This window comes from Delphinapterus leucas, chromosome 3 (genome assembly GCF_059928025.1).
Source record: "Delphinapterus leucas isolate spDelLeu-1000000601 "Yukka" chromosome 3, BTC_Dleu_Yukka2, whole genome shotgun sequence".
Lineage (NCBI taxonomy): Eukaryota > Metazoa > Chordata > Mammalia > Artiodactyla > Monodontidae > Delphinapterus > Delphinapterus leucas.
Genome location: NC_143131.1, coordinates 89,330,496 through 89,355,881, shown reverse-complemented (window position 1 = coordinate 89,355,881; position 25,386 = coordinate 89,330,496). Strand labels below are relative to the sequence as shown.

At 40.9% G+C, this 25,386-nt stretch overlaps 1 protein-coding gene across 2 annotated transcripts in view; it reads left to right on the top strand.

Moving 5' to 3' along the window:
* The window catches only part of FBXL17 (F-box and leucine rich repeat protein 17), a 480,781-nt gene extending 458,612 nt beyond the window's left edge, over nt 1-22,169 (top strand). For both annotated transcript variants that reach the window (XM_089909151.1, XM_022591594.3), the window contains 2 exons: nt 249-391; nt 20,189-22,169. In XM_089909151.1, coding sequence (XP_089765277.1) covers nt 249-391; nt 20,189-20,329 — 284 coding nt within the window. In that variant the 3' untranslated portion in view covers nt 20,330-22,169. The remainder of the gene's footprint in view (nt 1-248; nt 392-20,188) is intronic.
* Nucleotides 22,170-25,386: the final 3,217 nt, after the last annotated feature.

Here is a 25,386-nt window from a genome sequence, read left to right as displayed (position 1 = left end):
ATAAAATGTTATGTTCCAATGAAAGGGAAATTATGGCATGATTATTCACTTTGTGAAAGGGTTTGTCATAGGGCAAGCTTTCCTAAAGCATTTTAAATTGAATTTCGTTTACAAAACATTCATTTACACACAACATTTCAGGAGCAAATTTAGTGAGGAAATGAGAGAAATAGTCATAATGAGATAGAGAGATCCCTTACCCTGCTAACGTATATGCTTGCTTTCTTCCCCTTTGTCCCTCCCTGCAGCACTGATAGCCATTGGGCGATACAGCATGACAATAGAGACTGTGGATGTTGGATGGTGTAAAGAAATTACAGACCAAGGAGCCACCCTGATTGCACAGAGCAGCAAGTCTCTAAGATATTTGGGGCTGATGAGATGCGATAAAGTAAGAGTTGTCTATCACGTTTCTTTCTACATATCACTGCAGTTAATAGCTTGATATTATATTCTTCCTCTCTCCCTATATATATATGTTTGTATACACACACATGCATATACCATTACACTGTAAGTTGCCCGGTTTTCTAAACTTATCTGAGATTATTTTTGAATTTCTCTGTTTAAAAATGAATTTCGTGCTTATGCAGAAAGAAAAAACAATCATACACACGCTCAGCTTAGATTTTGGCTTCCTATCCATAAGTCTATGGACCACAATTAAAAATGTTTGCATGGCACACTGCAGTGTGCACGGTCTAAGAGTAAAATTTTGTTCTGGGTTCCAAGTTTCCTACAACAGTAAGATGGAAAGCACAGTGCCAAATTGTTTTGTCACAATCTGAAGTGTGCCATTTCAGTGCTCAACATCTATGTATTCTGGCCATTTGGGGGCAAGAAAGGGCCAGTGAGGGAATGTTGTTATGTGGGAATTTGCCTCTCTCCACGTTTCAGGCGCCACTTCTCGCACATGATGAGAAACGGTCCCAGACGCCCCACGGACGGTCAGTGGAGCTGGCCAGAGACGTGAGCATGAGTTTGAGAAATTGTGCTGCATTTACTAAAGATGATCAAAACCTGAATTGATAACCAGGCATTAGAGGGGTGCCTTCCCCTTTGTCACTTTTATGTTTTCCCCTATAACAAGTCTAGGAAGTAATCATTTGTACTGTGAAGGGGAAAGAATAGAGGCTCAGAAAGACCGGGCACTGGCCCAAGGCCACTCCTCCAAGACTTTACCCCAGATCTTCAAGTCTGTGTCCAGTGCCTGTGGCAAACCCTGGGGGCTATGTCCAGGCAAGGGGATGCTTCCTTGGAAAAGACTCACCTCAGATGCTTGCTCCGAAAGTGCCGGCATCATGTAATGATTTACACATGTGTGCTACTTTTACAACTGGCGGTTAGGGACAAATCTAGCAAATCCAGCAATGAGAGTGAAATGAGAGTGAAACAAAATATGTATGCCTCTCAGAGGACATGCATTTTCTAAATGTAGCAAATCTGGGGGCAAATAAGAAGAATGGCCCAAGATCTTTGTCATTTTTGTTAATTGACCTAGTTCTTTTCTCCATATGCTTTACAATCCCAACTTATACTAGGCCTTTGCCAGTTAGTTATGTTTAGAGAGATTTTATTATATATTCTAAGCCCAGCCTAGAAGGCTGACTGACTTTGTTACTAAGCAACAGCGGAGACCCAGGGGTTGCAAGTCTCCCTCAGATTTCACTACTAACTAACCTAACACTGCTACTAACCCTGTCACTTTAAAATGACTTCTTTTAAAACAGATGAAAGGGTCCACAGTAGGCAGAGTGTTCTAGAAACACTAAACAGTGACAGCAGAGCTTCTCACCTTCACCAGAAGGAATTGCTACATGAGAACTACCTAAGCAAGGATGCCAAAATGTATGCATTCAAAATGTATCTTTGTAGCCACAACCATTCTCAGAAGTCACCATGTTTCTAGTCCATACCCTTTAGATTTGTTGAGATCAGCTTCACCTTCAGAGATGAATTGTAGAAATTTGGGTTCCAGTTAGCGCAGAGGATTATTCCAGACATATTTGCTGACCAGCGTTTTGCCAATTTTCAGTTAGGTAATGGATCCTTTTCTACCTAAATGCAAATTAGTCCAAAATGGGATCAGAAGGCGGTTTTGATGAGCGATATTCCTGAGGGTTTTAGCCCTTTCCTCAGGTGGCCTCTGAATCCTTTCTCCAACCAGCCTGCTGCTCTGAGAGCCCGTTGGCTCTCGCACCCAGCCGTCCGACCACAGCCTGCTGCAGCATGGCCCAGGCCTGCCGTCTGGCATCCTCAGACTTAAGGCAACTCAGGGTCAAACACGGGAAGTTCTGTGAGGACGGAAGAAGTTTCCAAACCACACACACAGCGCACGTAAAACCTTGCACTTAAAAGCCTGCGGGTTGATTTAGTTGGTTGGAGATCTAGCGTGATTAGCTATTCTGTCTTTGACATTTGTATTACGCTGTCCGTCTCCCGATTTTAAAGTTATCAAGATTCAAAGGAAGATATGAGTAGCAAAGAAAAGAAGTTAGTAGCTGAGGACATGGACTCTGGAGCCAGAGTTCAGGTTCAGATCTGGGCTCTGCACTTAGTTGTGTCATCTTGGGCAGTTATTTAACCTCTCTGTTTCGTCATTTACTATAAGGATGATAATCGTGGAAATGCTACGAGCATTTAAATGAGTGAACATATATCAAGCCCTTAGAGTAAAGCTTGTTATATATAAAATGCTCAGTGTTAATGATTATTCTTATCATCATCATTATATTAACCTGTGTTTTGATATTTGAATTTCCAAATGAGAAAAAAACTGTATTGCCTGCCATTTTGAAAGGAAATTTTAAAAAAGAAGAAAGAAATTAACTCAGATTAAAGAAGATGTTGCCCTTTTACTATTTTGTCACTTAAGTTTAAGATTATTATTTTCTACATAAATATATCAATAATTACATTTTCAACACACTTTACGAAGGAAAACTAATGCCTCTGTGGGACAGTGTATTTGGAATCAACTTACTGATCCAGGCATAATGCTGAAGAAAGATTTGCAGTGGGGGAAAAGGGTGAGTTGAAGATAAAACAATTCAAATAGGTAAGGAAACAAAAAGAAAGTATTAAAGAGAATAATGGAGATGTGGCTCCCTGGTGGTCTAGTGGCTAGGATAAGAAAAATAATGGAGAAAGAATAGAAGAACAGAAACAGGAAACAGTGAAATTACGATTAGGACACAGAGACAAAGAGCCACTGTCTATCTCAACGTGATCATCTGTGCCAACAAAGAATTAAAGAACAAAATTAATTTAGACCTATTACTCTTCTCCCTGTACCTTAACCTAATCTGCTAACCACTAAAAACTTGTTCATTTGAGTTCTCTTTCCCCTCTGCACACCAACTGGAGCTAAAGGAGGGGGCAAGAGACCTCACTGGTTTCCACAACTAGCCCCCTTGTCAGGCATGTTACCAGTGGGATCCCTGCATTGGAGAGAGATGAGGTTTGTGATATCTGTGTGTCCCAGGGTTCGTGTCCTGCAATTCTGGGGTTCTCAGAAATATTGAAGGCTAATTATATTTTCTTTCATTTGGGGCCACTTATATTTGATTTGGAAGCTATACCAAACGTCTGCTTTTTTCCTCACTTGAGCTTCTTTCTGAAGAATTAAATAACAAAATGCATTGTATTTGTTGTAGGAAAAAAAGTGGTTTTCCTCTGTTTCTTTTTCTCCCATTTTCATTAGGTAGACAAAGAACAGATAAGAAACATTAAATGTATTCTTTGCAGATGAAAGCAACATGTATATAGATTATCAGTCAGGGTCTAAGCTAAACAGCAGTAAATTTGGCTGCAACATTGGTGACTCTTAGGAAGGAGTCCTCCAGCCATTAGACAAATGCAGCATTCCCCACACACTTGTAAAATTAGGAAGCGCATTAAGAAGCCCCTGTTTGAGTAGCTTTTCCAATTGCTGGATGGATAAGCACGTTAGAGGCATTACTTTCGGTTTTGAAGCCGAGGCCACTTAATCTCCTAAACTTTAGCGCATTGTAAGAACCCAGAGAAGAAAACACTGTGTGAGACGGCTTTGATGAATTGGGGTGAACTTATATTCTTAAAGACTGTTCAAAGGCTTACTTGACCTTGGGAATTAGAGTTGACCCGAAATCACCTATCAACTTAACACGCATTTATTTGGTGATTTAGTTAAAACTACTTGTATAACCAAGGGGACTGTCTAATAAGAGCAGTATGTTTTTTCTGCTTTCCACAATTACGGACAGGCAGTGGCTTTGGTCATAGAAATCATTTTCACAACTTCAGTGAATTCTAGATTCTATACAGATCTGTTTCTTCTACTAATATGATATTTTTCTCACTTCTTACATAGCAGTTTGGATGGAGAGCAAAACTAAAAAGGACAAAAAGAAAAAAAATTCCTGGGAAAGCTGCAGGGCAAATGGAAATGCAATGTTCAGTGTTAATGAAAAATGTTTGGGGCAACAAGGTTGATGAAAAGGGAGGAAGCCCAGTGGCATGGTATTGGCTGAGAAACCAGACCTCGCCAGAGGCAGCCTGGCTGGTTTGGGAAACCTCAGTGATAAAATGTCGCGGTGGAAACCTCTGCAGCGAGTGTTAATACAGAAGTTTGGAGACGGAGGGCCTGAATTATGAGCAGCAAGTAGCATCATAAATGTAACAATTCTCAAATGCCAAACCCTCGTGAAAAGCAGTTGGATGAAGAAATGCTGGAGCTTTTAAAAGCTCCCTTTCACTTTCTGCTTTTTTTTTTAACTTCATACAGAACTAATTTTATACACTGTTCGTTTGATTTGAAAATGCCAGCGTCTGGGGTATCATCAAAGAGCATTATTGAGGGAGCCACTCTTGGCAAAGCGTTTTGCTTAAAATGCTTATTAGTTCTTATGTTTCTGCGGAGTTGTCAATAGGAAGGAGAAAGGGTACCTCGATTTACCTAACTGCGTTCCTCTGCCTTTGCCCAGAGCAGGTAGCAGGACTTCCGCTGAGAAGCTACCTCTCCTTGGCCTGTAGAGGCGCCAGGTGGGCCGTGCGGGACACATTACTTAAGGAATAGACATAAATAGATTTTGAAAGGTCCACCCCAATGTCCTATGACCAAAGCCTCTTGGAATTTCTTTGATTTCTAGTTGACATAAATTAGAATTACACAGGCGTGAAGAGTCCACCCAGAAAAGATCAGAGAGGCTGCTGGGGGAGGAGAGCACCTCTGTGTGTTCCTATTGACTAGCCAGCTGCCTTCAGGCCAGGGGCCTCTGTGGAGGCTGACTATTATTGATCCACACCATGGAAATAATCAAATTAATTCATTTCTCATCAAACTGCCGCTGCCAAGACCTTTCTCCTCGACCTGGCCTAATTCCTGAAGTACTTAGTGAAGGAATGAAACAGATGATTTTCTTTTCCTAAGAAAAGATTTCTTCAGGTCATAAGAAATCCTTGTTTTCGCACAGAGTTCCTCATTGAAATGGTAGAGAGATTGAATCAAATCAATGAGAAATCAATACAGAAAGCAAGTAATAGCAACCAGTCAGCTCTTTAAAGCCAGGAACCTGCTTTGCAACCTTAAAGTCTCAAGGGCCAAGTTTTATGTGCCCATTTTAATGTAAAAATGTTCAGGAAGCATTGACCACTGCATTTTTCAGGAAGTAATTATGGCAAGAGAAAGCCTCAACGACATAAAGATTTCTGCGGGGAATGTGGAGTTTTTATCAGCTTGTTTAGGAATCATGAGCAGGAAAGCCCTATGGGGAAAATAATATAGGACTCTGTAACTAATATACAGAACTAACTGGAAAAATCAGTTTAAGGGAAAAATAATTTGTGGGGCACTGTGTCCAGGACTGTTTGGGTAGCACTTCAGCCATGAAACAAAGTGCGTACCTGCAGGGACTCCCCTCTCCCCACAGTGTATATCCACAGATGTTTCCAGATTGCCCACGGCCAAAATTGAATATTGCAAAGTATGCCTTATCAAAGAAAATAAAGTGAAAAAAACAAAACAAAACTTTCTCTCCTAATAAGACAGGAGTGGTCTGACTGTATCAGATCATGCAGTCCTATAGATCGTGGGAGACATAACCGTTACCCGAACAGCCCGCAATGCCATGCGCGCCAAGAGAAAGGGGAGATGAAAAATGGGGAGAGAGTATGGCTGGGGCTCTGAAATCTGCACTTAAGTCCTTCACTTGAAGTATCAGCATCTTGTTCCTTTTGCTGATGAAACAGTTTCTTCCAGTGATTTCCGCACAGGAATACTTTAAAACACATTTTTACAACCCTCTCCTGATTATTGCTGGTAATTGAAACAGGGAAAAACACATCAGCTGAAACTCAGAGGTTATCTCTCAACCTCATTTTAGCCAAGTTCCCATCCCTTCTTCTTCCAGCCCTCCTCACCTAAACTTCTACGAAGTGGTAACTGAAAGGCCTTTCCTGTATTTCAGTAATAAAGCAAGAGACACTGGTGTGGAGCTTCATGACAGAGGTTAAATTGGCGAGCACTAGTGTCAAACCACTAGGTTTTCAAATTCTACATCCTTCACTTTACTATCTGTGGGACTTTGGACAACTTAGTCTCTAAAACCCTGTGTTACCATCTGAAAATGGGGGTAATATTTACCCCAGGGGGTTGTTATGAGATTATATGAGATATTGCAATAAAGCACTTAGCCTAATGTCATGTACTCTGTAAGCACTCAGTAAATGTCAACTATTATCATTATTATCATTATTATTTATTCATGTATACATGGCTGCTCTGGAATCCTATCTGACACTTAACCATAATATGAACTGCCTAGTTCATATATGCTAGCCATGAATATAAATTCACACGCTAAGATCTTCCAAAGAAAACTAGGCCCCTGAGACTTAGACAGCAATTCTTAAAAAAAAAATACGATCTTTTTTTTTTTTTTTAATAGTTAGAACCCATTAAATTACAGTCAAACTTATAGAGGAAGAAGAAACCTAGAGACCAGCAGGGCTCTGTGAACAGAGAGAGTAAGTAAGAGTAAAACTCGGCAAGTCTGACCACCAGTCAGTTCCAGGCTGGTTTGTTTCTTCAAGAAAAACGGCATCTCCCTGGAACCTTTAAAGGGAGTGTGCAAGTAGTTGCTTATGTTTTGCTCACTTCTGTTACGGGATGGATGTATAATGAAATTGTTTTTGTTTGTTTTTTTAAAAAGGAGGCAGGAGGGGCCTACTGCTCCCCAAATGCTGTGAGGTGAATAGGATGTTATGTTGGACTTTGCCTGAAGGCTCCCTGGAGCATCATTGCTTTGCAGTAAATAATCTCCTTGGAACTTGGATTTGGCTTAAGTAATTATGAGAAGGAATTAGGTTGCAGGATCATATTATTTTTCTAACTTAGGAATAGAAAAGGTAACAGCAGTTTCTTAATGGAGCTCAGATTAGACCCCAGAACTCTAAAGCACCTGACTTCACAAAGTAGAAACAAGGACGTCCTGCTGAGGCTCAGGAGACTGGGGGACCGTGGCTCCGTGGAAAGGAACCGGCCGGCCTGCCCCCGAGGCCCAGCCACTCAGCAGCAGGTTACCGGGGCCCCGCCATGCTGGGTCTAATGAAAACTTTGTTTGGCAAGTAGTTTTTCAAGAGAAAACCTAAGCTTCCTTCCCCAGCGTCCAATTTTTATTATATATTTTATCCATTTATTGAAGAAATATCTATTGGGCTTCCCTGGTGGCGCAGTGGTTGAGAGTCCGCCTGCCGATGCAGGGGACACGGATTCGTGCCCCAGTCCGGGAGGATCCCACATGCCGCGGAGCGGCTGGGCTCGTGAGCCATGGCCACTGAGCCTGCGTGTCCGGAGCCTGTGCTCCGCAACAGGAGAGGCCACAACAGTGAGAGGCCCGTGTGCCGCAAAAAAAAAAAAAGAAAAAAAAGAATTTTCTATTGAGCTCCTTACTGTGTTCCAGTAACTGTAATAGGAGACAGGTCAGAAAAAACAGTGAACGAGATAGAGTTCCTACCCCATGGAGCCTGCAGCCTGCTGGGGAAGACAGACAAGTAAATGGGCAGTTACCGTGCTATCAGACTGCAAATTAATTTCCAAAAGCAGCACCCGCGATTCTGTTTCTTCTACATGAAGAACTTCACTTTGGTCCCACCTGGCTTTCAGCTATGGTCCTCTCCAGTTTTATCTTTCTGGCACTCGACCATTCAGTTCCTGAAAAGGATTGACTATGCACAGTTGTCCTTACTTTCCACCACTCCATACACTCTCTTTTTGTTCTGCAAGGTCACCAGTGACTTCCGTGTCACCAAATCCAGTTTCCATTTTCTCTAACCACAACTTGCTCCATCTCTGAGCAGCTGCATCCACATGGTAACCACTCCCTCCTTAGTGAGGATGCTTTTCTGTTGTCTCCAGTGTCGCCACACTCCTGGCTTTTCTATCTCCACCTCCCATACTGCTTCTCTGTGCCTCTGTTCCCTCATCTGTAAAGTGGAAATAAAAACAGCAGCTATCTCCTAGGCTATTGAGAGGATTAAGTGAGTTAATATGTGTAAAATTCCTTACATGAAGTAAACAGTGAATATTAGCTCTTACTTGTAGTGGTGGTGGTGAATTCTTACATTCTCACCCCCATGACTCCCCTCCTCCTTGGAATATAAGATCCATGGGCTTCTAGTCTATGTTATATTGCCAGGCCCTACCACAGTGGCTGGTACGTAACAGATGCTAAACAAATATGTGTTGGATGATGGATAGATGGATTGGGGATTGTTCCTCATCTGCATTCTGTGTGGCTCCAAGGTTCCGAGGAGGTTCCTCAGAGCCTCCAGGAATGACAGAGTGGCTGAGAGGCCGCGGGGCCTGGTCCTTGCACCTAACATCAGCCAGAGCAACCCCCCTTTTATTGCTTTATCCGGTTATTTATTTGGTTCGTATACTTATTTATTACTTTGGTGTGCAGAAGTATTGTACAGCCAAAAGCAAGTTTGAAAACCATTAGATCCCACTGCCTCTGAATAATTTGATAGGTAACAAAAAGTATCTAGACAGAGGGAAATAAATAAGAAAGATGACACCTTGGATTTAATACCAGTTTCCTGTAGCTGGGGAATTCTGAGTGCAGCCTCAAGGGTTCAGGTCAGTCAAGGACAGAGTTCAGACATCTGCTGTGTGTGACGGGACTCAGCATCCTTCAGAGCCTAACCCTGAAATGCTCTGATTTATGTAGAGTCTCTCTTCTGAAAGCCAAAAATATCACTTATTTTCAGGTTTTGTAATTTGAATTTATGGATTTATCACTTTTATACAGAACACATTTTTGCTGCTAATAAACTTGTTTTAGGAAACAGGTCAAATCCCTAAATTCTACCTGATGGAAACTCAATTTTAGAAAGATTTCTTTTTCGTCAGGTGTCCATGGGTAATTACCACTGTCCTAGGCTTTATGTAAGAAAATAAAAACTGAAATCAAGAAAGCCATTACGCACAAAAGAAAACATAAGTTTTGGTTCTGAGAGTTTTCTCCCTCAATTGTGTTTTTCAGCTTAACTTTGCAAGTTTAATTTAGAAACACGCAGATGTGTTCCATAAATATATTACACTTACCGGTCACTTAGTGACAGTATTAATTATCTTATTAGGACCCAGGTTTTCTCAAATAGTCTTTTACTGAATCATTTAGAGCGCCACCAAGACTCCCCTAGTGGCTTTCTCCATCCTGGTGTCCCACACATGTCAATTTTGGTTCTAACCTGCATTGCACATGCAAATCTATACCAAAAATGTACAGACTTGCACGATGGGTCAGTTCCATGGGTTTGTGGCCTCAGAACGTCCTATGGAATACTGTGTACCTGGAGCTTCCAATTGGCTTGAAACATCCTTCCAGGTGAAGGATCACTTGGTGAAACAGGGAATAAAAATGTCACTAATTTTTCTCTCTGACAGTCTAGTTTTTGGACTCCTGTCACACTAATCTCTAATCAGAGGCTTCAGGTTGGTGAGCCCCGGTTCTCACTTAGTACTGCAGGCGTTTCTGTGATCTCCATCCTCCCAGGTTCTTTGTGGCTTTCTCACCATGCTAATTCAAGTGAACAGAAGCAATGCTAGTGTTAACAGGAAACCCACATTTCATGAAAAAGAGACAGCATGAATCCAGGCCTGTTGTGATATTGACAGAGCATGGCACTTGCAGTCATTGCAGATCCTGAAATGGAGTGACTGCATTTGACAAAGTTGACTGAATTTATGAGCCTGCCTCTGTCAGGTTCATTGCATTCTCAGTATCTGTCTCCTTCTACGCTTTGGGATTTTTAGATGAGTTTTTTGCCACCCAAAAGTAATGTTTCTTACCTCTATATATAAAAAAAAAAATACATCCTTAAAGGCCTCAGGCTCTTGGTATGAGGTTCATGCCCGTAATTTAGCAGGTGGCGTTTAGGCTCCAAAAAGATAATCATCTTCTTCTTAAAAATTATATTAAATACTCAGTCATGTGTGCCCTCTCCTCCCACCTCTTGAGTGGTCCTTGAGGAAGCACTACGTCCTTGTGCGAACTGGGTTTAGGGGAACCTTTCCCTCCGTTAGCTGTTGGGAAGGTCAGGTGGCCACCTCCTTTGGCTGTGCCCAACTGGAGATGGAAGACCAAGGTGGAAGGACAGGGAACCAGTCTGTTTTTGCTACACTCAAAGAATATACATTTTGTTTCAGACAGTGATGAATATCTGAAACAAGATGGACCAACAAGCTGTAGGAGCAACAGCTTCTTTCCTCCAGAACCCCTGACTCAGTGTTTAATGTGGTGGGTGGCATGGGAGGTGGGTGGGTACTTGTTACCTGTAAGTGATGGTAGTTCAGACCTTGGTTTCAGATTCCCAGGGGCAGAAACCACCTGTGCCCTCTAGGAGCTCTTTAATCAGCCTGAGCTGCACATTGGAATCTCCTAGGAGCTTTAAAAAATACTAATGCCTGGGTCCCACTCCTCCGAGGTTGGGTTACATTTAGTCTGGGTTATGGCCTGGGCACTGGGATTTTTCAGAGATCCCCAGGTGATTCTAATGAGCAGTTGGGCTGAGAACCACTGTATTCTTGTTCGTATTCTTGGTTGCAGACACAGTTTAATTTTTTTAATTCGTTATTTGTATTTCAAAGTTAAATCCAAGCCACTTTGACTTCATAGGAAATCCACTGAGAAACGTTTTCCGAGGCTGAACACCTGTTTCCCCTTAGGGCCCCCAGACAGAGCGTGTTCAGGTTAATTACTTTCATTTTACAATCACTGCTGTCCCACCACTATGAGTTATATACCTAAGACCACCTAAACTGTGTGTGTGGTGTTCTGAACATTCTTAGTTATACCCTAATTTCTAACTGCAAAAGCTTTTCTGGGGTAAACTGTCCCTCGAATTCTTTGGCTACTTCTGAGGATGAAGTCCAAAGAGCTCTTAAATGATTCTCCTTTGGGGGCATTATTGACACAGCTTAATTCGTCCCACATCAGTAAACGTGGATTGATCATTTGTTACGTATGAGTCACTGTGGAGTGTGGAGAAAGGCTTTGGTTTGACTGAGAAACGAAGCGGGAGGGAAAGGCACGTGAAGCTGCCTGCAGGGTGGAGGAAAGGAGCTGGGCGCTCCACTCATGCCGAGAATCATTCCACAGCCCTCACCAGCCTTTCGCTTCCCTGTGGGGTCCGCCTGCAGCCTCTTTCTGCCTGTTGAGCTGCTGGCTGCTGGGACGCTAGGCTTGCAGCTGAAGGGAAAGAGATGAGGTGAGAGATTGTAACAGTGGCGCCAGATTCCTGGTGTCCTGGACCTCCCTGCTCTGATCATAGGGAAACATTAGCCGGATGGGGTATGCCACCCAAACAGGGACATGAAACGTCCTGCTGCAAAGGGAGGGAAATAGGATCATCAAAAAAATCTACCCTGGCCTGCGGAGAGCCCAGTGCATGTGGTTGGCTGTGAGGGTCCTGGCAAAATCACTGTTATTGTCTGCTCCTTTATTCTCTTCTTAGTGTCCTATTTACAATATTTTAAACTGCACTTAGATGACTCATCTCATTTACATGCAAATTTGAGGTATTACTAAATTCATGTCACCCTTATTTTATCCGTTTTAATACGTGCCCATCTTGGGGCCAGTGGGCACTTGGTGAAAGAGCAGCTGTCACCCGGTGAATGCCAGGTCCCACGGACAGCCAGCACGCTCTCCCGGGAGCCAAGAAGCTCAGAGCGAGGCCGACTCCGGAGGCATATTGCCCAGAAGTCAGCCTGTGGGGCTGTTAGCAGTGAGTGGCTGTTGCCCAGGAGTCTGTGAAGAATGACAGACCAGCGTGAGGGCAAGAGCCCTGAATTAGGACGCAGGAGTTGACTGTGCTATTTGCGACACTTTCACAGACTTACTGTGGGCTCCTTTTCCAGCCTGCAGAAAGGGGAGGGGAGGCCTTTTCTTTGCACCCACCCACCCCCATCCTCAGAGCAGTGCTATTGGAAACAAGAACTTATTTCAGTTATACCCTTGAGTTTGTTAGATGGGCTGGAGAAGCATTGCCTTACAAAGCTTACAAAGTGAAGGACAGATTATTTGTTTTATTCTAGCTCATGAGCGGGTTTCCTTTCTCCCCTGAATAATATGTGTATATTTAGTGCATGGGGTACACAAGCTGATACCTCCTCGTCCTTCAGGAGTCCCCTTAAGTATCACTTTTTTTGGAAAGCCCTTTCCAGCCCTCCTGGCGCAGGTCAGGAGCTACTAAGTTTTGTCCACAGCAACCTGTACTTCCCCTAGAAAGCGCTTCTCAGGCCTTGCTGCTGTTGTTGTAATTGTCCATCTTCCCACACCAAGAGGGCAGGGACCATATCTGTCATGCTGGCCATTCTACCTCTGGGACACAGAAAAACGTTTTGAAGGGTAGAAGATTGGAGGGAAAGCTACACCAGTTTATGGCATGGTGCCCTGCTAAAAGGCTCCGTCACGTTTCCATCATGTGTCAAAGTCTCCACAACCACAGTTCCACAGCAGAACGTTCCCCAGGCCAAGTGAGATCTATTGTAATTTACATTCCCATAGAGCAGCCACTTTGAAGAGCTTGTAAAGGACTTTGAATTGTATTTATATGTAAACCGCCATCACTTTTTAAATGTTAGCTGGAAAATGAATGTCAGTGAACGTGTCACTGAGTGGGTGCTCAGCTAGGCCCTAGTCTGACGCTTCGCGCATCGCATTGTGTGCAGGGCAATGTGTCCCAGGGCAGAGAGCGCCTGTGTCGCAGGGTCCCGGATTCAAATCCTGGCTGCCATTTACTAGCTGTGTGACCCTGTGTGAAATACTAATTCTGTATGAGCCACAGTTCATCTGTAATCAGTGGTATTAATGCTTAGATGCTTGGAAAATAGTAGATGCTCACTGAATGTTTTTCCCTAGTCCTCTTCCTCCATCCTTACTGGAATGGGGACATACTTTTATTTTGCCTATTGGTCATTAGGCTGAAAAATTAACAAATTGCTTTCAAGTATTTTGCCAAAATAAACCATGCGTTTGATTTATCCCGTAGCACAGGAGAGCCTAATCCTGATAAGTACAGTGTCTCTCGGTAGGGAGCATGAGGCAATTTTAGTGGGAGAATTTTTCCTTGTCTGGGACTATACTGTATATTGGAGTATTGTTTACATGCTCCCTGGGACAAAAATGCCAAATACCACTGTAACAAGGAAAACAACAACCAAAAACCAGCCCCTCTGGTAAACAGTGAAGACATGTAGAACTGCTGAAGCCCAAGAAATCAGAGGGTGGAAATAGCATTGTTTTGAGTCAGGAGATCTGCCCACAGTTCCCCCTGTCGCCAGACAACTGTGACATCAGAAGGAACCTTAGATATCACAAAACTTCAGAATCTTCTGTGGGGCCCTCCTGGGTCTGCTACCCTGAGCAGGGCACTGGATGCTGAAGGCTGGAGTATGAAATCTTCTGAACCATGTGGGTTTTCACAAAGTTTTGGAAACTGGCGCATGTGCAGTGACCATCAGCATGTTTCTCAGTGTCACCTACCCAGTGTAGTGTGTCACTCATCTCCAGTAGGAAGGCTGCCATCAGTTAATCTGAAGTATAGCCTAGGCATTTCCTGAGCACTGCCCAACAGCCACATGGCCCAGCGACCACCAGCTCATGATGCTGAACCACCATCACGGGCTGCTTTGGTCTCCTGTGCAAAATTATTGGAAAGCCCAGGCAAGGTGTATCTGGAAGGAGGCACCCGGTGATATCAGATGGAAAGAAGAGAAAGGAGAGTAGCACAAACAGTCACCTTGGTTGTGAACTTCAGAAGATTAAAGGAGTTTGGAGCTGCCCTAATGTCAAGACATTAGAGACTGCCACCACCATAGCTAAATGCCCTGGGAACAAGGTGAGCTTATCTCCATGATTTCTGGGTATTAGTATTATTTGGCACCTTTTTGTTTCCTCAATACACACTCATGGAACAACTACTATATTAATTTAGCCAACAGATATTTATTGAGTACTTATTATGTGCCAGGCATTCGCTAGCTGCTAGGGGTTTGGTAGTGAACAGAAACAACAAAAACTCCTGTCTCATGAGCTTATATTCTAATGGGATGAGAATGTGCCAGAGAGAGTGTGTAGGACTGAAAACAAGAAGATGACTAAAATCCTCCTTGCTGTCAAGGAACTTACGGTCTAGGAAAAATGCAATACATTTATTGCTTGTGGTATTTTAAATAGTGTCCACTTTTTGCAGAGAAACTTTCTTCATTAAAAAAAATGATTTTAAGTGGTTCATTATATTCTTTTTTATAAATTAATTAATTTATGTATTTTTGGCTGTGTTAGGTCTTTGTTGCTGCACGTGGGCTTTTCTCTGGCTGTAGCGAGCAGGGGCTACTCTTTGTTGTGGTGCACGAGCTTCTCATTGCGGTGGCTTCTCTAGTTGTGGAGCACGGACTCTAGGCACACGGGCTTCATAGTTGTGGCACGTGGGCTCAGTAGTTGTGGCGCATGGGCTTAGTTGCTCCGCAGCATGTGGAATCTTCCCAGACCAAGGCTCAAACCCATGTCCCCTGCATTGGCAGGTGGATTCTTAACCACTGCGCCACCAGGGAAGTCCCTAAGTGGTTCATTATATTCTCAAGTGTGGTTCTAATATACTCAGATGTCAAATATTTCCCCCCGACATAAGAAGCATGTTCTATTTTATAACAAGAGTCAAAGAGGAAATAAGAATCACTTAACATAAATGGTTTCTGCAGCAAATTCCATTAGAAATTGTATTTTTTGAACAATAGATATTATCGAGGAGATCATTCAGGCCTAGGCTTGCACTTTCTGGAATTTTCTGGGGAAAGTGTCAATAAGGAGGTGAAGAAACAGGGTGATGGTGTGGATAAATTGGTTAAACTGAATCTCAGAAACTGAAGGATCTCTCCTCACCCTTCTATAGTAGCAGCAGCAATAGGATGAAACTATAGTATGATTTACCTTAATTTGCATAGCAGTTTGCCTCACATTTTCAAAAAGTGCTAATAGATGTTAACTCAAAATAGATTAAAATACCAGACAAATTGCTATTACCTTAAAAAGAGTTATAATAATTTTGAAAATGTAAATTATGGCTATACAGTCTTTGGAGAGAACTATATTTCTTATATTAAAAATAAAACCTGTGGTACAAGCTTTTTTTCCCCTTTAATCACAGTAATTTCTTCAAATGACACTGCGGCATACTTCTTTAGGAAGATACGCTGCATTTTTCAAATCTTATGTGTATATAAGAATTGCCATTGATAGTTTTCAGCAGGTGAAAAAGAAATTATAGAAAACCAGGGATCGTGGGGAAACTTTTTAAAATTCATCTTTATGTTCCTTTTTTTATATTACATACATTTTATGAGCTGGAACAGAGAATGGTTCTTTTCATTCTAGCAAGTGGAGTTGTGCATGACAAAATGCCTGCAGAAATGTGTATGTAGGCGTAACGATTTAAAATGATTTGGACCCTCCTGGTGTCTTACACCCAACTTTTTCTCTAAGGCACCAAAGCACTTATGGAGTCTATACAAAGAGGTGAGCATAATTTATACTTCTGAGGAGTAAATGAAAATAACTTCAGTATAAAATTTGTCACACTGTATCGCCAGGAGACACTATAAGTAAAAGATAGAACCTTCCCTAGTGGGAGTACATGTATTTCCCCTGAATAGCTTCCACCCAACAAAGCTCTAAAATGGAAAATTTGCATTTTCCCTACTGCTTTGTTTTGCTAACACAGTTAGCAAAACGATTGCTTAGAAGACACGTTATATCCACGGAGGATTACCTGTAACGTTTTTCATACAGCTATACAAAGCCAACTTACTGTCTGTCCTTGCCCATAAGCTATGAAAGCCAGAGTTCTAACACACTCTATATTCTTAGCTATAGGTGGACCTTACTTTATGCAACGGAAATAGGTAAATTGAACTTTGGTAAGTCAAAGGAATATAAAACACATTAAGAGAGCTGACAAAATAACCCTAGCATGAAAGTCTTTGCTAAAGTGAACAATTATCTCCTAATTTATGTACTTCATAAATCCATACCTCATGTATCAAGTTTGCTTAAGGTGAATTTTATATCTCCTCTTGAAAAACAGTTATCACTTAGTGATATTTTCTCTTTTTAAAAATTGGACCCTCAGGGCTTCCCTGGTGGCGCAGTGGTTGAGAGTCCACCTGCCGATGCAGGGGACATGGGTTCGTGCCCCGGTCCGGGAGGATCCCACATGCCGCGGAGCAGCTGGGCCCGTGAGCCATGGCCGCTGAGCCTGCGTGTCCGGAGCCTGTGCTCCACAACGGGAGAGGCTACAACAGTGAGAGACCCGCGTACCGCAAACAAACAAACAAACAAACGAAAAATTGGACCTCCAAAACAAAATGCCTGTCAACCCTCGGTATAAAACTTTGTACAGGCCTATGTGTAGATTAGAAAAGATGTACTGCAGAAGACAGGCCCCATCTTTATGGTGGGTTTAAATGTTTTCCCTTCTCCCTCCGTTTTTCGCCTATTTTTCAGTTAGTTGTTCCTTGGATGCTAAGTGATTTGGGCCGTGTTTACTTCCTTTCCAATTCGATGCAGATTTTCTGAAAGTCCTCTGACCAGATGACTTCAGCTGTCCCTTAGAAGGACCTGCATCCTTCTGGGTTTGTTCATGGCTAGAGGGTGGAATGTAACCTAACCACAGCCTGGGGAATGTCAGGTAAAGAAAAGGGAGGATTTCCTGAAAGTGGATATTTAAAACCTGGACTGTATTACGAAGAAAAGTTCTGAATTCTTCTCCAGAGAGCATTAAGATAGAATAGATTCTTCTTGCATCCAAAGTATTTTAAAAAAAATTTTATTGGAGTATAGCTGCTTTTCAGTGTTGTGTTAGTTTCTACTGTACAGCAAAGTGAATCAGCTATACGTATACATATATCCCCTCTTTTTGGGATTTCCTTCCCAGTTAGATCACCACAGAGCACTGAGTAGAGTTCCCTGAGCTGTACAGTAGGTTCTCATTAGTCATCTATTTTATACATAGTGTCAATAGTGTATAGTTACTTCTTGTCCTGCGATGATTTTATTTTGAGCATTACAACTTATGTTATCAAGGTTTATTTCTGAAATATCTCAGAAGTTGAACAATATTGAGCATCCCTATAGAGAACTGGTCACCCTACCATAGCGTTAATTAATTCAATGAATGACCGTTTACTGAACGCCAGCTGTACTAATAAGAGCTACCATTTGGGGACCTTTTTATGTCAGTCGCAGTGTTAGGCATATTATTTTATCCTTGTAACAGTCCTGTGACATCAGTACAATTATCCAGTTTTTACAGTTGAGGAAACCAAATGGTAAAGTGAAACCAGGATTCCAACCTGTGCCTGGTTGACTCTCAAGTCAACTACAGTTGTCATGTTTCTTCTCTACTTTGTACACAGCTCTATAGCCTTAAAGATAAAAGGCAGTCTCTGGTCCCCAGACTTTGGTTCAGGTAGAAGAGAGAGGCAAGTAAACAGATGGTTGCAACACAATGTGAGAGTGCTTAAATAAGAGACAGGCCTTGCAGTTACCCGCCATGGGTCCACAGAGAAGATGTACCGAGACCAGCCTCGTGGGGAGACAGGCTTGCTTAGGGAAGGTTTCCTGAAGGAGGGAATTCCTGAGCTGAATACAAGTTCCTCTGGGAATTGTTGGTCTTCAGTATGTTGTGATTAGTATGTTAGTGTCTGGCTTTGCCTTGCTCTTGGGTTTCTATTTTTTATTTGTAGTGTGTTATTGTTTTCTCATTCATTCACTGAGAAGTAGGCCTGGCTCATGAATACAAAAATGATCATGGCTCTTGTAAGATCTTACGTGGGAACAGGAGTAGACATTAAACAAAGCAATTATAAACTAACTTTGAAGGTACCATGAACGAAAAGTAGGCAGTGTTGGAAGAGTGACTAACCTGGAAGCCTTACCTAATGTGGGGAGGGGAGCAGGGTGAGGGTAGTGATCAAAGTTCCCTGGGGAAATGACACTGAACTAAGAGCTAAGAATAAGGTGGAGTAGGCATGAGAAGGGGACATTCAGGTGCAAGTGGATTTAACAGTATTCCAGATACAGAGAACAGCATGTGCAAAGATCCTGAGGCCAGAAGGAACTCGGACAGCTTGATAACTTTAAATTAGGTCAGGTGACTGGTTGGTATCAAAAATATACTAGAGAGATAGGCACGGCTAGATGATGCATGACTTTCTAAGTGTACTATTCTAAGCAGCCTCAACTCAAGCAAGACTTAGGATAGAAATTCAAATTTAAAAAATCAAAAATTATATTGCTTAGAACTCCTTTTGAGACCATCAGTTGATATTCTCAACTCTAATTTGTATATCAGTTTTTCTTTTTTATTCAAAATTATTTTGTGTTTTTGTGAATAAAATGTTATACATTGTATCTTCATCACAAAAAAGAATTAACTACATGGCTTGGTTGAATTCGGAATGAAAATTGATTTTAATACAAGAAAGTCTTGTATAGAAATGCTGACAAAGACTGAGTATCATCAGTGCAATGTGGAAATATCAACTCTAAATTTAACAAAAAGATTATATATAACATGGTTTACCAAATCACCCAGAAAACACCATGTTATTTCAGAAAAGTGCAGATGACTTAATGTCATGGTCGTCACACTCCCAAGCGTGCTTTCAAAGCAAACAGCAAGGGTTTGATGTTGTTTTAGGTTTTTCCTTGTGGTCCTGATCTTTTTCAATAGTGGACAGACATGGAGAGGAAGCACAAAAATGTGTATCACCAGCACCTTCTTTCAGACCAGCTTACCCAGTATAAATGAAATATTGATGTATTTGAAAATGCCCGAGTGTTCAATAAAGATTTTAAATAAAGCTACCTAAAAGTTGCGGTTCTTAGGTTAATCATTTATTTATCTAAAGGATGAAGGAAGCTGTCTACTTTTGTGATATGAACTGCAATCAGCTTAAAAATAATTGACAAATTAATCCCTTCACAGCACAGCAATTGTAAAGGTGTTAGTTTTAATTAGGCCTGTCTGATTGCCTTGTCTAATCAAGAATCAAAGTGGTATCTTTGATGGTTAAGGTCTATTGGGGCCATCCCTGACCTGCCAGCCATGTATGTTTTAATTATTGATTCTTCACAATTCAGCCCTTTCCACAAAGGGACTTGAAGTTTGCAATACCTTAACGTTTAAAGGGAAGAAAAATAAACATTTTCCCCAACACTTCTATCCGGAATCCTGTGTATCCTCTCCACCAATCTACAGTTCTATCCTAAAAAAGCTGTCAGCTGGACGATGAAGTCCAGTGCACACTAGGAGGCTAACTGCTGCCTCACCTCCCAAGCGCTCCATTTTCAATGGACATTGTTAAGATCTTGACAAGTCACAGTCATCTATGCGTCTAGAAAACACTAATTTCTTGATATCGTGTCTTTTCAGAAAATCCCTTAGGGTGAATGTAGTACTTAGGAAATCAGGGAGGTCACACAAAAAGCGACACTGTCTTCTCACGAAGCATTGGTCACACTGCTGAAAAGGAAGGAGACGAGGGTTCCCGGTGCCGTGGACAGCGCACCCCAGTGAGCGTGGGCGGCTGGTGGTTTCGGTGGTCCCTGTGGGTGACCGTCGCTCTTCTTTGTGTTTGCAGGTCAGTGAAGTGACAGTGGAGCAGCTGGTGCAGCAGTACCCCCATATCACCTTCAGCACCGTCCTGCAGGACTGCAAGAGGACCCTGGAGAGAGCCTACCAGATGGGCTGGACCCCCAACATGTCTGCTGCCTCCTCCTGACAGCTCTGCCCACGCTTGGGTCCATGTGGATCAGCCAGCAGGGCGGAGAGGAATTGTAGAGTTGGGGTGGGTGATCTCTTGCAAAGGTTTTGACTGTCCCGTGTCTCCATGTGTACCCCAGTGTGTATATCTGTGTCTCGTTTGCATACTGCGTAGCATAAGCTCAATTGCTATTTTGTTCCCAGGTGAGCTGGTTTTTTCCTTAAACAACGATTTTGACAGGCACAGACCTTTAGTTTTTAAGTTCAAAGGCTTATTTCTCTAAAAAAAAAGTTTTTTTTTTTTTTTTTGGCTGTAGAATCAAAAAAAAAAAAAAAAAGCGGATCCATTATTTTGAGCTTCTAATGACTCCACTGGAGATGCCCCCAAATGAAGGCAACTGCCTTCTTTTTTGATGGGAAAGAATTGTGCGATTCTACTGATGATGACTGGAAAGGAGCCACGTTGCGCTAATTAGAAGCCTGGAAACCAGTACTTTTCAAGATTTCAAGCACGTACACACATATAGGTTCTCATACTCTCTCATACACACACACACACACCCACAGCACTTTCTTTCTAGATCATTTTCTGACACAGGGGCCTTTCTCCAGGCCACTGAGGGAGCATGGCATCCACTGTCACTCTGCCTAACTCACTGTCCCCACAGGTGGCCCAACCTGCTTGTCTGGTGGGCGACTTAGGGACTATAGGGGACAAAACCTTTTGTGAAGTTTTCATATGGAAGCAACAATCTGAACTCCCCTGACCAGCTCACAAAAGTTAATTATTCATTATTGTACAAAATTCTGTTGAGTACTAAGTATTTTGAGTTTCATGTTAACATTGTATTAGCTTTTATAATACAATGGATAGTAACTGGTCTGGATATGTTTTAATGATATTTGGAGCTACTCTTAGCATTATCCACATTAAAGCCACCAATGTAATTACTAGTGTGCAGTTATTTAAAAAAAAAAACTCTACAGATCATTTAATTATTTTTGTTAATTTTGGTAATTATGAAAGTATATTTCTGAGATTTGGGGCTAGTCACGTTAATAGAAGGTTAATGAGTGAGATATGAGTAGACAATCTTTCTATTAAGTTTTTTTTTTGCTTTGGGCTTTAGAACAGATTTTTTGGATATATGCATGTTATCATATTTTGAATAATTATTATGCTATGGCAAAGATCTGTTGCTGGTTAATGTATGAGTTAAGAAGAAAAATTAGAAAATCTTTTCATTAAGCTTCTGTCTACACTTGTCAGAAATAAGCATTTCTTTGTTTAATTAAAGATTGCCAGTTTTCAGTTTAGACAGTATCTATTAGTAAATGAATATATGTTTTGATTTCACACATCTTTATGAGTAATTCATGTTGGGGACTCAGGCTCAAATAACCTTTCCTATGTCTAGATTTATAATCAAGACAGCAGGGAGGCTTTTTAAGCTAAAGAGTGATTGTCTTTCACAGTAGAGTTAGATATACAAAAACCTGACTTGTGAGTTTGCTATTTATTCTTTCCCAATGTGGACATAACTGTTTTTTGGTCTTTAACAGATATGCTAGGATTTGAGATTCACTTTATATAAGTCCCAGTGTTGCTAAAATGATACTAGCTGTAAGAAATGAAAAATAGCTTTACATTCAAATGCCGTTCACTTATTTATAATAACTCTTTTTGTGTAAACAACTTTCCTTTGATTATGTCAACCTGTTTCTGATGTGGCATGTTTTTGCTTTTAATCCCAATCAGTTTGGAAAATCTAGTCACTAAGCACCGAGAGTATTTTTTCCATCACTAAATGGCTTACTAATTTAATTTCAAGGGAATAAAATTTATGTAAGAAAAAAAAGCTGTTTACTATTAACAAACTGTAATTCTTCTTAAACGTCGAACTGTGTCACCTTCATGTTCATTTCCCCACTACTGAAAACGATCTTAATTCACAATATTTTAACTGATTTTTAATCCAAAACTAATTTATAAGACAATATGTAAAGTAATAGTAGCTTGAGTGAATAAGCAAAAGTTTAATTTTTATATATGTCACACTATATTTTAAATAGTTAAAAAAGACAAAAGGAAGGAGAACCATCGATGATATAGGTGGTGCCATTTCAGTTCAAAGTTGTGATAATCCTTGGAATGTCACAGTTTGGTTGTCAGATGGTTTCAGAAGTGTGTAATCAATTTTTTTTAAATGTTGCGTTGTTTGAATCTCAAGTACAGCACTATAACATGCTTTAGCTTGGGGGTGGGGGTGGGTTGGGGACTTGCACTTATTCTTTAAGATGTTGACTAATCCAGAAAGCCTGATGCATCATAACCTGGAAAACTGCTTTGGTGTGTTTGTAGGAATCTGTAGAAACATCACATCCAGCCTCAAAGCATTAATCACAAAAACAACCAGAAAAAGCATCACCTTGAATGATGCTGTGATGGTTGTTGAATGTGCTCTCATTAGATGCTTTGAAATAAGGCTTAAAATGATTTTTCTGGGCAATATAGAGTTTCTTTTTTTGCTTAGAATGTCATAAATATATGTGAACATGTTTAATGCAGGGCTTTTTATCCTCTCCAAAATGTCAACAGTATTTTCAGAATAAAGACTATGAAATATATTGCTGTGGTGGAAAATTCTGGTCCTTTGCCTTTAACGTCTCTTTGAGTGGATAAAGGAAATTCATCCAGTTTCGAGTTTCTATATTTCTGTGAATCTTTCGACCTTGCAATGGGTTGCAATAAAAGAGAAAGAAAACACAGTGTCTTTTGTTTTATTTTAGAGACAATAAATGGCCTCCCTTATGCTGGTTGGGTGTGATGCATGCAGCGGTCCGTGTCCTTGGGTGTTTCACTGCAGACTTTATGTAGGTTCAGTGAACCCAGAATAATAAACAAGATTGAATTTAGGAGATTTGCATTTGGCCAGTGAGTACTGAGATAAGATTAAAACCTCAAGGGTTTAAACAGGTGGTCCGTTTAAAGTACCATTCCCTAAACCCTCATTCATTTACTTAGCCATTTATTCATTTTCTCAAAAGTAAATAAATAAACTTATTGAGTAAAAAACATGTGCCAGGCACTGGGCATTTAAAGATAAATAAAACTCATTCCCATCCTGCAATTGCTCATAGCATAGCAAGGAGACAGTCTTAAAAACTAGCCATAGTAGCGGAGCACAGTCGATGTAATTATTAGAGGGAGCACAAATAGGAAAGGCAATACCCTTTTACAAAGAGTGAACTAAAATAAAGCAAAGCAAAACAAAAGTTGAAGAGGTAGACGGTAAGAAAAATTACTATTTTCAGCCTTGGCTATTCATGGATTGTTTTTTAAAAAGGTTCTTCTGAAAATAAGTGGCCACTGGCTACCATTCACATGGGTTTTTCTGAATCTACAGTATTTGCATTGTTTGCATCGCTTGTAATTTTCTTTTTAAAAGGATTCATTTCAGGAGTGCTCATTGCCCAACAAAGCAGACAAAAATCATCCGAAGCCTCAAAAGAAAAACAAATATCCTGCCAGCAAATATGAACTCACAGTCTAAATCACAGAGAATAGCAGGGGTAAGCCAACATTAGTTCAAGTCAACAGAGAAAACAAACAATAGGCCCACATCCTCAAAGGCTTCAATACTAAATGTTAAGATAGATAATTCGGAAAAAATGTTTGATATATTCAAATATATTAAAAATTATTTATAACGTATAAGAAAAAAACTACCAAAAAAATGAACGGAAATATTTTTAAAAGAGCAAAATAGAATTTTTAGAAATGAAAAATATAATTGAGCATTAAAATGGAAAGGCGTTAGTAGAAAAGATTCAGCTATAGGGATAATTCGTAAACAGAAAGGTAGATGTGAGTAAACTAAAAGGAAAATTGAAAAAAAAAAAAACTTTTCTTCTTTTGCGTGGATAATTTCCATACGGATGAATGAGAGGTTAAGACACATGGGACACAATATGAGACTTTCCAACATATCTAATCTTGCAGAAGAAAAAATAGAATAAGGGAATGGCAGCGTTTAAAGCTATAATGGAGTTTCCATTTACTTAAGAAGAAAAAAAAGATTTTGGAGGAGAATATCAAAGGCTCAGTTTTGGATGAGTTAATTTTGAGATGCTCATTAGACTTCCAAATGAGTATATTGAGTATGCAGTTGGATATAGGAGTTCAGTTCTGAGGAGAGGTATACAGATGGCATTTCAAACCATAAGCCGGTCTGAAATCGTCATCTCTGGTCATCATCCATTACTTTAGATAGAAAATCAAGTCTAAGGACTGTGTCTTTGGTCACTCCAAAATTTGGAAGGCAGGGAGAGGAAGCAAACTCTTCAAAGGAAAGTGACACAGAATAACCTGAGAGGAAGGAGGACAACCAGGAGTGTGTTGTATCCTAGAATCAAGTGCAAACAAGCAAAATTAAATAAGCTATTATTTAGGGACGCAGTGTATTAATAAAAATGGAAAAAGGAAAAGGTAACAACTGCACAGTTTCAGGGTGGTGGTTACCCTTGGGTGGGCAGGCGTGGGACCACATGGAGGGCTTCAACTGAATCTGCAGGTTCTACTTCATTAGTTAAGTGTGGATTCACCAGTGTTTGCTTTATTAATATGCTTCATAATGTGTTCATATGTAACAAATTATTTTGTATCGAATGTTTTGTTAACATTTTAAAGACAATTTTATACCTTGTTTAAACTGATTGATTTTCCAAAATTGCTAAACCTAGATGCAAGATTCCCTACCTGTTTGGTAGTGGAGGTTAGCTCTGTGTGACGCAGAGTTTACACAATCCCATGTCTAAGCAGGTGGCAGAAGTGGGAGAACATTCTAGTCTCACCTGTCTTTTCTCCTGTGCTGGGAGCATAGCGTTGTGTAACTCCTTGGTTTCTATCCGACCATCATTGGAATTTTAAGTGGAACAGCTGTCCATGTGGCAGGGAGACAGCTGTGGGAATTCTTCTGGCACACCTGTCATGTCATTACCACTACAGGAATCAAAGGACCACTACACTGTTTTGTAAAACAGTGGGGGGCCCTTTCATTATCACTTCATTTTTTT